Source organism: Theropithecus gelada, chromosome 17, assembly GCF_003255815.1.
Source record: "Theropithecus gelada isolate Dixy chromosome 17, Tgel_1.0, whole genome shotgun sequence".
Classification (NCBI taxonomy): Eukaryota; Metazoa; Chordata; class Mammalia; order Primates; family Cercopithecidae; genus Theropithecus; species Theropithecus gelada.
In genome coordinates this window covers 53557195-53573152 of record NC_037685.1, presented here as the reverse complement: position 1 = coordinate 53573152, position 15958 = coordinate 53557195, and the positions used below count along the sequence as shown (strand labels likewise).

Genomic DNA, 15958 nt, shown 5'->3' with positions numbered 1-15958 from the left:
CCACCACGCCCGGCTAGTTTTTTGTATTTTTAGTAGAGACGGGGTTTCACCATGTTAGCCAGGATGGTCTCGATCTCCTGACCTCGTGATCCGCCCGCCTCGGCCTCCCAAAGTGCTGGGATTACAGGCTTGAGCCACCGCGCCCGGCCTCGCATTTATCTTTCAAGTAGAGATCTGAAGATACATGTTGGTGGCTAGAATTTTTTGAGTTTAAAACTTTGGGAAATACGCAATGTGTCCTGGATGTTTTTTTCCCCCTATTTATTTTTCTTTTGGTGTAATATATCAAATTCTACTTCCGTTAGCATTTTAAGAGTTTTGTAGGTTGATGTTACTAATGACTACTAAAGATAAGAGGCAATGCTTTTGCCACTCTGGAGAGTGGTAGGGCACTGCCTGGCTTGGCATGCTGCATCTTACAGCTGTCACCAGCGGTGGATCCTGGTATTGCTCGCATCCTTACCCGAGGGAAGCTCTTCAGGAGTCATTTATCGGCATTGAAGTCTCTGGGCTAGTTCTTGTTGTGTTACAAAAGAACAGATCGGTGGTTCCAACGCCGACTACTCATTAGAATCACCCGGCAAATTTTCAAAACCTTCCAGTGCCTAGACTCCAACCCAGAAATTCTGTATTTTAAAAAAGTTCTGGCTGGGCACAGTGACTCATGCCTGTAATCCCCTGAGGTCAGAAGTTCGAGACCAGCCTGGCCAACATAATGAAACTCCATCTCTACTAAAAATACAAAAAGTTAGCCAGGCGTGGTGGCGGTCACCTGTAATCCCAGCTACTCAGGAGGCTGAGGCAGGAGAATCGCTTGAATCCGGGAGGCAGAGGTTGCAATGAGCCAAGATTGTGCCACTGCACTCCAGCCTGGGTAATAAGAGTGAAACTCCATCTCCATTTAATAAAAAAAAAAAAAAAGAAAAGTTCTTCAGGATTCTAATATGTAACCAGAAGTGAGAATCACTGATATAGATGAAAATTGGTATTTTTACATTTATTCTATTCAGTGTTTGTTTTTGATGTTAATAGTTGGACAGAATCCTAGAAAAGTAAGAATAGTTTTTCCTTGCTCTCTCTATCCATATGCCCCCTTATGGAAATAATAACATTTTAAAATCAGATAATTTTGGAAGTATGTAAAGCATTCACTTGAATTATCTGATTTTAATACCAGAGACTTTCATCCATGCTGAGGGTATGAAAGATGACTATTCCCTATTACATACGTATATTTATAAGGCAGCTCCTCAACCTTGTTTCAAAGGTGTGTGCTTTTGACCAGAAACCCTTTCTATTAGCATGATATTAAATATTTTTCTCCTCCTACAGGACTTGAACCGAACTGTATGACGGAGGGATAGAGGAAGCGTTATTGATAGGGAAGGACTTGAACCGAACTGTATGGCGGAGGGTAGAGGAAGCGTTATTGATAGGGAAGGATAAGTAAGGCTGCCATTGCAGCTGTTGCCTTTTGTCGTATAAAGTCCTCTCCCATCTTTTCTTCTTTGTAAGCTTTTGGAATCTTCTAATTCTCCACCCATAAACTTCAAAGGATAGGAGCTTAGCTGTGTAATTTTGGGCAAGTTACTTCACTGTTCTTTGTGTAAGTTTATTTGAAAAATCAAGATGAATGTAGTACCTACCTCATGATGAATCCTAAACCATGGCAGAGCTGTTTTGTTCCAGACTTCATAGAGGCAGTGTGTATAGTGAAGAACAGAAACTTTTGACATCAGGTGAATCTTACTTGAATCCTGATTTCAGAACTTTTAGCTCAGTGCCTCTTACCAGATTGTATCACTTCTGAGTCTCAGTTTCCTCATAAGTAAAATGGGAGTGATAAAAAGTCCTACCTTTTGTGGTGTTAGGAGTGTGCAGTAAGATTTGGTGCTTTTCATAGTCCCTGGCATCTAGCAAATACTCAACAGATGGTGGCTTTTGTCATTATAATTTTTATTCTTTTGGGTCCTACTTCAGCATACACAAATAACTGGATCCTGTCTATTGACTAAAAAGTAAAAAACATTCTAAAAAACAAGTTTGGTTCAAGTGTAGATTTTCACCAAGTGGCATAGTTTATTGACATAAAGTAGTATTTGCAGAATGGCAGGAAGTGCAGCATTGAGCAATCCCAGGACGTCTGTGACTTTAGATCCTCTCTTTTGGGATGTAGAGTATTTTCCAGTTCAGACCAAACTTTCCTAATGCCTGGTATGTAACAGATACTGTTTGCTAAGTTATTCTCTCCATTATACTATGGTGGAAATTGAGGCATAAGAGATCGAGTGACTTGCCTGAGGTCACACAGCGGTAGCTTTAAGTATAGTTGACCCTTGAACAACATGGATTTGAACTGCATTTGTCCACTTCCACATGGCTTTTTTGTTTTTTTTTCCTAACCAAACTTGGATGGAAAATAAAGGATTTGCAAGGCAAATTTGAGGGCAGACTTTTCATATGGGTGAGTTCTATAAAGGCTGACTGTGGGAGTTGTGTATGCACAGATTCTGGTATGAGGAGTAGGGGTAGGGGCTTTGGCGGATGGTGGTGGTCCTAGAACCAATCCTCCACATATACTGAGAGAGAATTGTGCAGTCAGTCCTCATTCATGGATTTCAAATTTGCCTACCCACCAAAATTTATTTGTAACCCCTAAATCAATACTTAAGGTGCTTTCACAGGCATTTGTAGATGTGCAGAGTGGTGAGAAATTTGAGTTACCCAATGTACATGTTCCCAGTTGAAGTAGAACAAAGCAATGCTGTGCCTTTGTGTTTCAGCTCTCATACTATAAACAAGTGTCCTTTTCTTAGTCTAATGAGTGTCAGGTTGTTTTGTTGTTTGCATTTTTGTGTTTTTTGTTGATGATTTTTTATTGTTTACAAGGGCCAGGAAGTGGTGTTTAGTGTCACTAAGAGCAAGAAAGCTCTGATGTACCTTATGGAGAAAATACTGTTAGAAAAGTTTCATTTAGGCATGAAGTTATAATGTTCTTGGTGTAAGTTCAGTATTAATGAATCAACATTACCGTACATCTAGAAAAAGAAAGAAGAAATTTGCCAGTCTACCTGAGTGCTATAGTAACATCTCTAGTTTGTGGTACAGCTAAGGAAAAGATAGAGTAATGACTAAATGTATGGATTTGTGAGATTATGACCATTTTTTTTTTTTTTTAAAGCATACTGAACAGCTTTCAGCCCACCACAGGTTAATCGGGGTTAGGAAAATGTTAAACTCTTCTTGGCTATGTGAGAGCTAGCTGGCTTCCGCATTTTAAGGCCATGTGGTATGAAACATGTTAAACTTGAAGTTGAGGTGAGTTTTGCAGATCAAGATACTACGTAAGAATACTTGCAAAGTGTTATGCAGGGAAAAGGTTATATGGAAGAGCTAGTTTTCAGCACTAATGGGACTGGCTTGTTTTTACAAGGTCATTGGGATATGAACCTGTGAAATGCCCTTGGCCTTAATTCATCCAAAGAGTATGCAAGCTTGTTATTGTATACCAATGCCAAGGGCACCTTTAAATGCAAACCCTTAATGATATACAGAGCTCAAAATTCTTGAGCACTTGCAGGGAAAAATCTGAAGTATGTATCATTTCCATTGGAGGTGGGAGAAAAAAGCATGGATGATGCCCAGTATATTCTGGGATTGGTTTCACTGCTTCATCCTAGAAGTTGAGCACTATCTTCAGGGTGAAAACTTAGCCTTCAAAGTTTGATTTGTGGGTAATGCCCCAGTTCATTGCTGTGAAGAACTTGAAAGTGCCCACCCAATGTAGGAGTTATTTTCATGCCCCCAAATACTGCGTCTCTTCTCCAGTCCCTCAGACGGCATTTTAAAGGCTTTCACGGTGCACCACATGAGGGAGCTTTGTAACAAGGCTTGTGAGGCTCTCGATGCCAACAAGGAAACCACCATGGATAGACTCCTGGAAGCAGTCACAATATGCATCTTCTTGATTATGGCCACACAACCTGGGGGCAGTATCAAGCAGGCTGTTGATAACTGCTGGGAAAATGTTTGATCAAACTGAAAAGGTGTTACAGAAATTGTAAAGAACGATGTTAAAAACACAATGTGCATCACACAGCAAATGAGCATAGAAGGCTTTGGCAACATGGCCGGGCGCGGTGGCTCAAGCCTGTAATCCCAGCACTTTGGGAGGCCGAGGCGGGTGGATCACAAGGTCAGGAGATCGAGACCATCCTGGCTAACACGGTGAAACCCCGTCTCTACTAAAAATACAAAAAACTAGCCGGGCGCGGTAGCGGGCGCCTGTAGTCCCAGCTACTTGGGAGGCTGAGGCGGGAGAATGGCGTGAACCCGGGGGGCGGAGCTTGCAGTGAGCCGAGATCGCGCCACTGCACTCCAGCCTGGGAGCACAGCGAGACTCCGTCTCAAAAAAAAAAAAAAAAAAAAGAAAAAAAAAAAAGAAGGCTTTGGCAACATGAAGGAAGGTGATATCAGAATGGAATTCTGTCTTGGGAAAAATTGTCAATAAAACAGAAAAATGGCCCTATGCTTGAGCACAGTCTCAAGTTTAAGTACTACTGAGAACATGACTTGAGATGCAAAAGGATCTGAGGTTAAAAGCTAAGCTGCCAAGGCTGACACAATTTTTGGAGCCAGTTTGGGTAAGAAAATCACTGACACTGTCAACAAGGCACAAGAGCCAGTTATACAACCTCGGTTTTCATGGGACACACCAAGGTTGAGAGGTCAGACTACACAGTTCAGTGTCTCATCACACATCCTGCAGCTCCATCCACAGTGAAATTTTGTTAATGTTTGTTTTGTTTTTGCTTTGTTCTTGAAACAAAGTCTAACTCTGTCATCCAGGCTAGAGTGCAGTGGGATGATCTTGGCTCATTGCAACCTCCGCCTCCCAGGGTCAAGCGATTCTCTTGCCTCAGCCTCTAGAGTAGCTGGGACTAGAGGTGGGCACCACCATGTCTGGCTAGTTATTTATTTATTTATTTATTTATATTTTTACTCTTTAGTAGAGACGGGGTTTCACCATGTTGGCCAGGCTGGTCTCAAACTCTTGACCTTAGGTGATCCGCCTGTCTCGGCCTCCCAAAGTTCTGGGATTACACATGTGAGCCAATGCACTCGGCCAGCTTTTGTAAAACTTTGCTTGATTTTTGTTTATATTTTTTAGGACTTTATTTGCATAAAGGCACAGTAAACAGTATGTGTTGTTTATGTACACACATAAACACAGTGTTGTTTATGTGATCACTGTACAATATGTGTGTGGCGAACTGTACAGTGCATGTGCTGTGTGAGTGCTGTACAGTATGCGTGTGCTATATTTGTACTGTGTTTGAGTTGATCTCAGTAGTGTATTACACAAAAATACTCTAATGAAATATTGTTTTATTATAAAAAAAATAATGAAGTATCTTTAACAAAATTATGTATTGATCAGTTGATGAAAACATTGTGACCAGAGGCTCACAGGAACCTAATCTTGTATTTCCCATTGAAGCAGCAGTTCAGTAGTCATTGTTTGGGGCAACTGTATAGAACACAACTATTCTGAATTATGTACCTACATTTTCTCCATATCAATAGGTGATGTGGAGAGTACCTTACCTTTACTCCCTTATGCTCTTATCTTCCACTTATTTCAGATTTTATTTAAGTGGGGTTTTGTTTTGTTTGCAATGCAAATAATGCTACGGTGAACTTAGTGCGAAATGTCTGAGAGACTGCATCTGTAGAATAGGTTTCAGAAATTGCCATTGCTGGGCCATAGGAAATATACAACTTAAAGTTTGAGGATATCTTTGGTGATTGTTTTCGTTTTTCTTTTCAAATTTATAATCATATTTAATGCCATTTATCCAGCAGAGGGAGCTAGAGTATCAGAGAGCCATAATAACTGTAAGATCTTCTTTTTCTGAAATAAATTTAAAAGTGCCTAAGTGTTTTCATAGTTCAGGTTTGCAACCTTGATTTTGTACTTAAAAGTTAGATTGTCTTTTTTTTTTTTTTTAATCATTTTAATGGTATCCTTTGAAGGTGATATAAATCTATAGAATGAATAATTGCTACCACTTTGCTAGTAGTTAGGATAGATTCATATTGATCCTTATAGATTAAGAGTATGGTGAACATAGTGATAATAGCATAATTTGGTTATCCTCTTCTGCTTTTGTGTGTTCGCTTCTTAGTACTGAAAATCCTTCATTGACACCAGGAAGTACTGAAAATTAGACATAAAAATAAAACTCTTTCTCTTTGCTTCTCCATAGGGTTCAGCACCACCCCCTTCTCCAACACCTAACAAAGAGATGAAGAACAAAGCAGTTCTTTGCAAACCTTTAACAATGACAAAAGCTACTTACTGTAAACCTCACATGCAGACCAAATCTTGTCAGACAGGTAACTTAGGACAATGTGACTTACATACTTCCCCATACCTTCATCTTTACATGCTTTTCTTGAATGGAACAGCCTCCAGGATAGATTCATTTGGTCAATTTGTCATTTTCTGTTGATTTTGCTTATCTAATTTTAGATATTACCTGGAGAATACAGCATCTCATTTTAAATCATTATGATCAATCTCTGATAAAGGCCTAGAATACAGATTATGTCAAAGTGAAAAAATACTTTATCAAAAATTTCCTCTTTCCCTGTGATTCGTAATGGTAACAATTCTGTTTCCTTCCTGTCAGAATGAGATGAAATTATTCAAACATGTATTTTTTATCAAATTCACAGTGTTATCTGTATTCTAATTATTTGATTAAATAAGCCTTTGGGGAGGTTGTTGAGGAGAGTATGGTAGGGTATCTGGAACTATATAGTGTTTTTAAAGGATGTTTTCTTTCTTAAAAAAAAATCCCTGAATTCTATTTGTATTTTCTGTAAGTTAGAACAGCTGCTGCTTTCTTTTAAGTTACTGAACTTGTAAAAACTGGGAATTTAGAGAAATTCTAAATTCTGAGGTAGTTAAATTTAACTACTGAGGTAGTTAAATTTTTCTTGATCAAATTATTTTAACATTAAACACCTGTATATAAGTGTTAGTTAACGTTGCTCCTTAAATATGTTTTGTGTTTTTAGATGATACTTGGAAGACAGAATATGTTCCAGTGCCTATCCCTGTGCCTGTGTATATCCCAGTTCCTATGCACATGTACAGTCAGAATATTCCTGTTCCTACTACAGTTCCTGTTCCTGTAAGTCACATTTTAAGTTCTTTTTCATTTTGAGATTTAGCAGGCACAGTTGGGAAAACAATGTACAGTTGACCCTTGAACAACAAGAGTTTGGACTCCATGCATCCACATATGTGGATGATTTTTTTTTTTTTTTTTCCAATAAATATGGGCGGCCCTCTATATTGGCAGGTTCCACATCCGTGACCAAACACGGACTGAAAATACAGTATTCTGCCTGTAATCCCAGCACTTTGGAAGGCTAAGGTAGGCGTATCTTCAGCCCAGGAGTTCAAGACCAGCCTGGGCAGCATGGTGAAACCCTGTCACTACTAAAAATACAAAAAATTAGCCAGGCACGGTGGCGTGTACCTGTAGACCCAGCTACTTGGGAGGCTGAGGTAGGAAGATTGCTTGAGCTTGGGAGATGGAGGCTGCAGTGAGCCGTGATTGCACCACGGCACTGCAGCCTGCGCTACAGAGCAAGTCTTTGTCTCAAAAAAAAAAAAATTATTTGAAGATGTGCAATCTGTATAGAAGGCTGACTGTAGGGGTGTGGGACTTGAGTCTGCGTAGACTTTGGTATCCATCCACAGGTGGTCCTGGAACCAATCCCCTAGAATTCTGAGGGTAACTGTAGTTGCAGTTACTAGTTTAATGAAGCTAATAAAACCATCTTTACCTTTCTTCACCAGTTAACTTAGATTTGGTTGTATCTCTGTCATGATTGATTGCTTTGTGTGTATGTGTTCGTCCTCACGAGTAACATTTTGCAGATGTCTGTGCCTGCTCTATGCATATTGAGTTTTATATTTGGGTTCATTTTCAAAAGAAATATTTGTGGGCCATGTGCTCACGCCTGTAATCCCAGCACTTTGGGGGGCCAACATGGGCAGATCACCTGAGGTCAGGAGTTCGAGACCAGCCTGGCCAACGTGGTGAAATCCTGTCTCTACCAAAAATACAAAATTAGTCGGGCGTGGTGGCGCATGCCTGTAATCCCAGCTACTGGGGAGGCTGAGGCAGGAGAATCACTTGAACCCAGGAAGCAGAGGTTGCAGTGAACTGAGATAGCGCCATTGCACTCCAGGCTGGGCAACAAGAGCGAAATTCTGTCTCAAAAAAAAAAAAAGAAGAAGTATTTGTGAAGTCATAAGGTTTAGAACTGAAACGTAGAATTTCATATAAAATATTATTTTATCCCAAATCACTTGCAGTACTTAGAACACTGCTGTGTCGGGGCTTGGCTGTTATAGTCCCCTGGGGGACAGAAATACTTCAAAAATTCTTTTTCTTTAATTTGTATTCCAAAAAGTAGATGTTTGTATTCTAGGCTTTCTTGTCACAGTTAACATCTTAGTTTTGTATGTGTTCTTTTCAAAGCTTTTATCCAGTGTGATATCATAAAGTAGATAATGTGTCAGAGTAATTTTTAATTTGGAAAAATACCTTTTAATGTTTAGTAAACCTAACTCAAAATGATTTGGTTAATTAGGTGCCAGTTCCTGTGTTTCTGCCTGCTCCATTGGACAGCAGTGAGAAGATTCCTGCAGCAATTGAGGAGCTAAAAAGCAAGGTTTCTTCAGATCCTCTTGATACAGAGTTGCTTACAATGACGGATATGATGAGTGAAGACGAGGGGAAAACAGAGACTGCCAACATCAACAGTGAGCTACACTAGATTATACCTGGCGAATAAGTGTTACCATTGGTTATTTATAAGTATTGTTCCATTGGTTATTTATGAATATTGTTACCATTGGTTATTTATAAGTATTGTTACAGTACTTTCCAGGGCATATAATTTTGTTTCAGTTTATGTGGGGGTGAGGAAAGCATTGTAACAAATATATTTTATATTAAGAGATCTACACTATATTTAGCCAGGTGCCCTCGGACACATATCCGAAGCAGGAGTTTGGTCTTTGGTCTCTGTTTTAAGCAGGATTTGACTTGCAAAATCCACTCAGAGTTATTCTTGTTAATGGAGTGGTGCAGATACAAAACTATAATAACTTGTAGTAGACTCTAATAGTGATCAGAACTCTTCTTTTGTAGTAGTTATCCCTAGTTTTTTGACTTTTTTGAGATGGACTCTTGCTCTGTTGCCCAGGGTGGAGTGCAGTAGCACGATCCTGGTTCACTGAGATCTCTGCCTCCTGGGTTCAAGCTATTCTTCTGCCTCAGCCTCCTGAGTAGCTGGAATTAACAGGCACGTGCCACCACGCCCAGCTAATTTTGATATTTTTAGTAGAGACAGGGCTTCACCATGTTGGCCAGGCTGATCTCAAACTCCTGACCTCAGGTGATCTGCCTGCCTCCCAAAGTGCTGGGATTACAGGTGTGAGCTACCACACCCAGCACCTAGATTTCTTTTATTGCTTATACTAATAAAATAATTTGCATTACCTACACCAGAGTTTATCTTAACCTCTGTTAGGGTAGTGCTTGCGCTACATGGTATATAACATGATGAGTGTGTTGTGGATGGTTCTAAGTCACTTAGAATATTTATTTTCCACCCTTAACCCTCTCTTGATACCCAGAGTCCTATTTCAACCTTGAGCTAATTCTTACCCTACCCTAGAGGACAATCAAAATACTATAATTTTCTCTGGATTTAATAATGAGACAGTGTGTTTGAAGCACTGTGGTAAGAAGTTGTGAGATTAGTTTAGTGGGCTGCAGCCAGTGTTTTTGTTTAACAAAAGAAAAACTAAGTGGAGCAGGGTAAAAAAATGACAATGTGAATCCCTCATAGAAGGGTAAGTATTATTTTGTGAAACCAGTGTGTATACAGATGGCTTTCTGTTCCTTGCCATCACCTTGCAGTATGTGCTGGATAAAATGCATTAAGCAATTGATCGAACCATTAAAAGGCAGTTGTTAATAAGCATATATTGAACGACTTGAGAAACCTAGGTCAAAATTCAAAGAGTATTGAAAACTACAGTTGTCTACCCTCATTAGTTTGTTTTTGACAAAAAGTTGCTTTTAGAAATACTTTACTTGTTGAAGTTGTTTTACTATCAAAGCGTACCTATTAGCTTTTGAAGGGAGTCTTCCTATAAAATTTATAGGATTGAAAGTTTTCATGTGCTTGTGACTAATTATAATTATGAGGTTTATAGTGGTTTACATTTTGAGATAGTTATATATATAATATGCCCTTTTGTGACATTAAACATATTTTTTATATTGCATTTAAAATTAAATGACTTGCTTTTGCAGATTAAATAACGTATTTTTTTATATTGCATTTAAAATTAAGTGACTTGCTTTTGCAGATTAAATAACGTATTTTTTTATATTGCATTTAAAATTAAGTGACTTGCTTTTGCAGATTAAATACAGATACCACTGGGGTTTTCTGTTTGATTCCTAATGACAGTGTGGATTGATTTCAGGTGTAATTATTGAAACAGATATAATTGGTTCAGATCTTTTGAAGAACTCTGACCCAGAGACACAGTCCAGCATGCCTGATGTACCATATGAACCAGATTTGGATATCGAAATAGATTTTCCCAGAGGTACTCAAAACCTTTATGACTATGGAATTGAGTTATGGAGTCAACTGTGGTTATGATAATTTACCATTTGATGTTTATGTCATTGCCTTTTAGCAGTGTTCATATTTTTGTTGTTGTTGTTATTTTTTTAAACTCACCTTAACAGTTAACTTCATATTTTTTTTAACTGTTTTTTATTTTTATTTTTATTTTTTTAAAAACCCACCTTAACAGTTAACTTCTGGAATGAGATCACTTGAGCCCAGGAGTTTAAGACCAACCTGGGCAATGTGGCGAAATGCCGTCTCTACTAAAAAGTATAAAAATTAGCCAGGATGGTGGTGCATGCCTGAATCCCAGCTACTTGGGAGGCTGAGGCAGGAGGACTGCTTGAGTCCAGGAAGTAGAGGTTGCAGCGAGCCGAGATTGTGCTACTGCACTCCAGAGTGAGGCCCTGTCTCAAAAAAAAAAAAAAAACCTCTAGAAGTAATTCATTATAGAAAGTTTAAAGAAGTGTTTGTGTCCTTTTTAATTTAAAAAAATCGTTAGCATCTAGGTGCGGTGGCTTATGCCTGTAATCCCAGCACTTTGGGAGGCCGAGGTGGGTGGATCACCTGAGGTCAGGAGTTTGAGACCAGCCTGGCCAATGTGGTGAAACCCCGTCTCTTCTGAAAATAGAAAAATTAGCTGAGCGTGGTGGTGGGCACCTGTAATCCCAGCTACTTGGGAGGCTGAGGCAGAATTGCTTGAACCTGGGAGGTGGAGGCTGCAGTGAGCCAAGACTGCGCCATTGCACTCCAACCAGGGCAACAAGAGCAAAACTCTGTCTCAAAAAAAGTATATATATAAAATATATATATTTTTTGTATATATATGTAGCATTTTTTTAAGATTCCCTTTGAAAATTAAGTTTACCTTCAAAGGAAAAATTATTTTCAAGTCTTTTGTAAAATAAGCTTGTCACTTTTCATTATTTTCTTTTTTTTTTTTGAGACAGAGTCTCGCTCTATCGCCCAGGCTGGAGTGCAGTGGCGCAATATCAGCTCACTGCAAGCTCTGCCTCCTGGGCTCACACCATTCTCCTGCCTCAGCCTCCCGAGTAGCTGGGACTACAGGCACCCGCCACCATGCCCGGCTAATTTTTTGTATTTTTAGTAGAGACGGGGTTTCACCGTGTTAGCCAGGATGGTCTCGATCTCCTGACCTTGTGATCCGCCCGCCTCAGCCTCCCTAAGTGCTGGGATTACAGGCGTGAGCCACCGCACCCGGCCTCATTATTTTCTTAATCCATGGATGGCTAATGAGCACCCTGAGTAGAATGTAAAACGTTAGTTTTTGTAAAAAACATTTAATAGATTGAATCAGATTTGTACCAATACTATTTAGATCTTATAATTGGATTCCAGACTGTAGTAATTCTGATATCATACATTTTCATGAAAATTCTGTGTTGATATTCATTTTATATGTTTTTAGGAGTTTGAACAGGGTTTGTCAGAACTTACAAACCACGTTAGATACAATGAGTCATTTACTCCCCAGCCCAGCCCAGATTGTCCCCATGTACGAATGCTGGTTTACATCCTGTGGTTATTTGTTGGCTGTGTTTATGTAACATCACCCTGTGCTATTTCATTTAAAATAAAGTTCTGATTTGATTGTTTGATTGTCAGCTGCTGAGGAGCTTGATATGGAAAATGAATTTTTATTACCACCTGTTTTTGGTGAAGAATATGAGGAACAGCCCAGACCTCGATCTAAAAAAAAGGTACATTCACTTAATAGCCTATATAACAATATCTCTCTATAGGCAAACAGGGATACAGTGGTCTTTTAGTGTGCCTGAGAATATGGGAACATACTTTGTTTTCTAGGCTGGAAAATAAGAGGTAACCTATTTTTAAGTAATAAAAATATCTCAGATTTAGTTGATACCTCAACTAAACTTTCTTGATGCAGGGTCAAAATAGAAAACAGTTGCTAAAGTAGTAAGTTCAATTCTTTCACAAAAATTTAGACTGTTTTCTAGGGAGCTGTTTTTTTCCATCGTTATTTCTGATGAGATTACCAGCGGGGTTGAAGTATACAGTTTATTATTTCTGGTATCTTTTAGGCATACACACATAGAAAGACATGCTGGACAGTTTGATCATTCAGTGGACCAAATCTACATGCGTTAACAACTGTAATTGTTATGGTATTCTGCCAACTTGCTGTGTTTCTGACTTCCAACATAAAGCAGGTTTTAAAAATACCTTAAGAATGATAGCTTTCACAAATTGTCTCCAAAAGAAAGAAAAAAAAACCTGAAAAGGGAGAGAATACTTGCAGTAGAATGAAGGCGGACTTCTCGTTGACACCGGACACAACAATTAACTCAAAATGAGCCATATACCTAAATGTAAGAGCTGAAAACATAAAACTCTTAGAAGAAAACATAGGCCTAAATCTTAATGGCCTTATGTTAGGCAGTTTCTTTGGTAAGATACCGAAAGCACAGGGAAGAAAAGGAAAAATAAATAAATAAACTGGACTGCATCAAAATTAAAAACTTTTGCATTGCTAACAATGCCATCAGGAAAGTGAAAAGGGGGCCAGGCACAGTGGCACCTGTAATCCCAGCACTTTGGAAGGCTGAGGCGGGAAGATTGCTGGAGCCCAGGAGTTTGAGACCAGCCTGGGAAACATAGTGAGACTTCTAAAAATTAGCCAGGCATGGTGCCACGTGCCTGCAGTCCCAGCTACTCAGGAGGAGGATCCAGGCTGCAGTGAGCTATGATCGTGCCATTGCACTCCAGCTTGGGCAACAGAGCAAGACCTCACCTCAAAACAGAACTCCAGCATGGATACTTACCTGGCAGGGGAGATACCGTGATTACAAAACTCTAGCATGGATGACAGAGCAAGGCCCTGTCTTAAAAAACAAAAATAAAACAATAAAATAAAATAAAAAGTGAAAAGCAGTTAAGTGTCACTCTCTATAAGGTGGAGTTGTTGAAAAGTTCTTCAGTTTCTCTCTTACGGTAATATTTAGAATATCAGTTTATTAATTATCTTATATTTATTTTCTCATCATTGGTGACTCACCACAGAATTTAATATGATTTTGTTGCACAAACTGATTTATGTAGAAACATCACATTTCCTGAAATATTGACTAACTGTTGTCAGATTCAGGAATACCAGTCAGTTCAAAGCAAATACTTGTATTTCATTTTCTTCTTCTCTAATTTCATGACAGATTAAACAAATAACTATATTTTTATTACAGATTAAAGAAGTAACTATATTTCTAATTACAGATGATCCTTGTACAATGCAGTGGTTGGGCTCTGATCCCCCCTGCACAGTCACAAATTTGTGTATAAGTTTTGACTCCCTAAAAAGTTAAGTCCTAGTAGCCTACTCTTCACTGAGCGCCCCCTGCACGGTCAGAAATTCATGTGTTACTTTTGACTCCCTAAAAAGTTAACTACTAGTAGCCAACTGTTGACTGGAAGCCTTGCTGATAACAGTTGATTAATGCACATTTTATATGTTACATACTGTATTTTTATAATAAAGTTAGCTAGAGAAAATGTTATCAAGAGAATCATATGGGAGAGAATATATATTTACGATACATTAGGTGGAAATAGATCGTCCTCATTGTCTTCATGTTGAGTAGGCTGAGGAGGAAGAGGAGAGGTTGATCTTGCTGTCTCAGGTGGCACGGTTGGAAGAGATAGAAGGAGGTGGGAGAGGCATGCACACAGAAAAACGTATGTGTCCAAGTGGACCCCTGCAGTTCAAACCCATGTCGTTCAAGGGTCGATTGTAATTTGCCTTTGTTGAGAGATGGCTTGTGTAAAGTAATGAAATAATGTAGGCTTTAAAAAAGATGTTACGGTGTTTTTTACTAATAGGGAGCCAAGAGAAAGGCTGTATCAGGATACCAGTCTCATGATGATAGTTCTGACAATTCAGAATGCAGCTTTCCTTTCAAATACACGTATGGCGTAAATGCATGGAAACACTGGGTCAAAACTAGGCAACTTGATGAAGATCTTCTGGTATTAGATGAGTTAAAATCTTGTAAGTGTTTTAATTTTGTTTCTCCTAAGTCCTATTTAAAATCAAGATTTCTGTTGTGGTGTACCTTTAAATTTAAAAAACATAAATGTAACTTAAAATACCTGTAAGAATGCATTTTATTTTACTTCAGAGCTCTTACAAAGAATGTCAGAAAGTTCTTAACCTTAATAAGACAGTAAATAATAACAATTACTGATTTTTATTTTATGTATTTTTAGCTAAATCAGTAAAGTTAAAAGAGGATCTACTCTCTCACACCACAGCTGAGCTTAACTATGGGTTAGCTCATTTTGTCAATGAGATCCGACGGCCAAATGGAGAGAATTATGCACCTGACAGCATCTATTACCTTTGCCTTGGAATACAGGAGGTTAGTAATTTGATGGCTGCTTTTAACTATAACATTAATAAGAAAAGTTGTGGTAGTTCTTGTTCCTGTAGCATTATGGAACCTTTATTGACTTACCAAGAAAGACAAAGAAAAATGTAGTCTATTTGGAAATATTATGATATTATAAAGGATTAGCTACTTTGTGTTTCTTCTGTAATGGAATATATATGTTCCTAAAAACCTTCAAGTTCTCCAAAACTTTGTACCAAAACCAAAAAGAATTTATGGGAAAAATAGGTTATGGACAGATCACTCAAAACTTCGGCATCTTTTCTAGCACATCTACAAAGTTGTATATTTGCCTCCATTTATATGTAAATGATAATCAGGATGAGATTCTTTCCTTACCGTTGCAGATAAATGAATTCACATTATAAGGCATGATATGTAGCCAGATCTGGCTGTAGATCCCTGTTGATCTACAGGTAAACAGAAAAATTTCCTGACTCTGTAAATAGGTCTGTTTCACTGTGTGCTGCTGATGTGTGCCTGTCTTGCTAAACGGTGTAACTAGTCATTAATTCTTTGGCTATTTCATAAGAAGAGATCATTCTTTAGGGGTAAAGATAAACTTCATCCATATGTCTATGGATTTGTTTTCTACAGTAAACATGGAGATCAACTTTAAATAATGACCTCTGGTTCTGAACAAATTCTACAGATTTGTGCCCAGAAGTCAGAAAGAATCTCCGACTTCACATCCTATGTATTTTGAAATACAGTAGATGACAGGAGATCTCTTCAGAGTTTTGTTTGTAGGCCTAAAAGTTCATTTTATTCTGCTCACAGGTGTTAGATAA

At 38.6% G+C, this 15958-nt stretch overlaps 1 protein-coding gene across 10 annotated transcripts in view; it reads left to right on the top strand.

The window, feature by feature from the left end:
- The window catches only part of ZMYM2 (zinc finger MYM-type containing 2), a 131712-nt gene that overhangs the window by 95104 nt on the left and 20650 nt on the right, over window positions 1–15958 (top strand). For all 10 annotated transcript variants that reach the window (XR_003116473.1, XM_025364185.1, XM_025364193.1 and 7 more), the window contains 7 exons: window positions 6270–6399; window positions 7087–7202; window positions 8677–8848; window positions 10589–10714; window positions 12367–12461; window positions 14599–14767; window positions 14986–15137. Coding sequence is in view for 9 of the 10 variants with exons in the window: in XM_025364185.1 (XP_025219970.1) it covers window positions 6270–6399; window positions 7087–7202; window positions 8677–8848; window positions 10589–10714; window positions 12367–12461; window positions 14599–14767; window positions 14986–15137 (960 nt within the window). In the remaining variant the exon portion in view is untranslated. The remainder of the gene's footprint in view (window positions 1–6269; window positions 6400–7086; window positions 7203–8676; window positions 8849–10588; window positions 10715–12366; window positions 12462–14598; window positions 14768–14985; window positions 15138–15958) is intronic.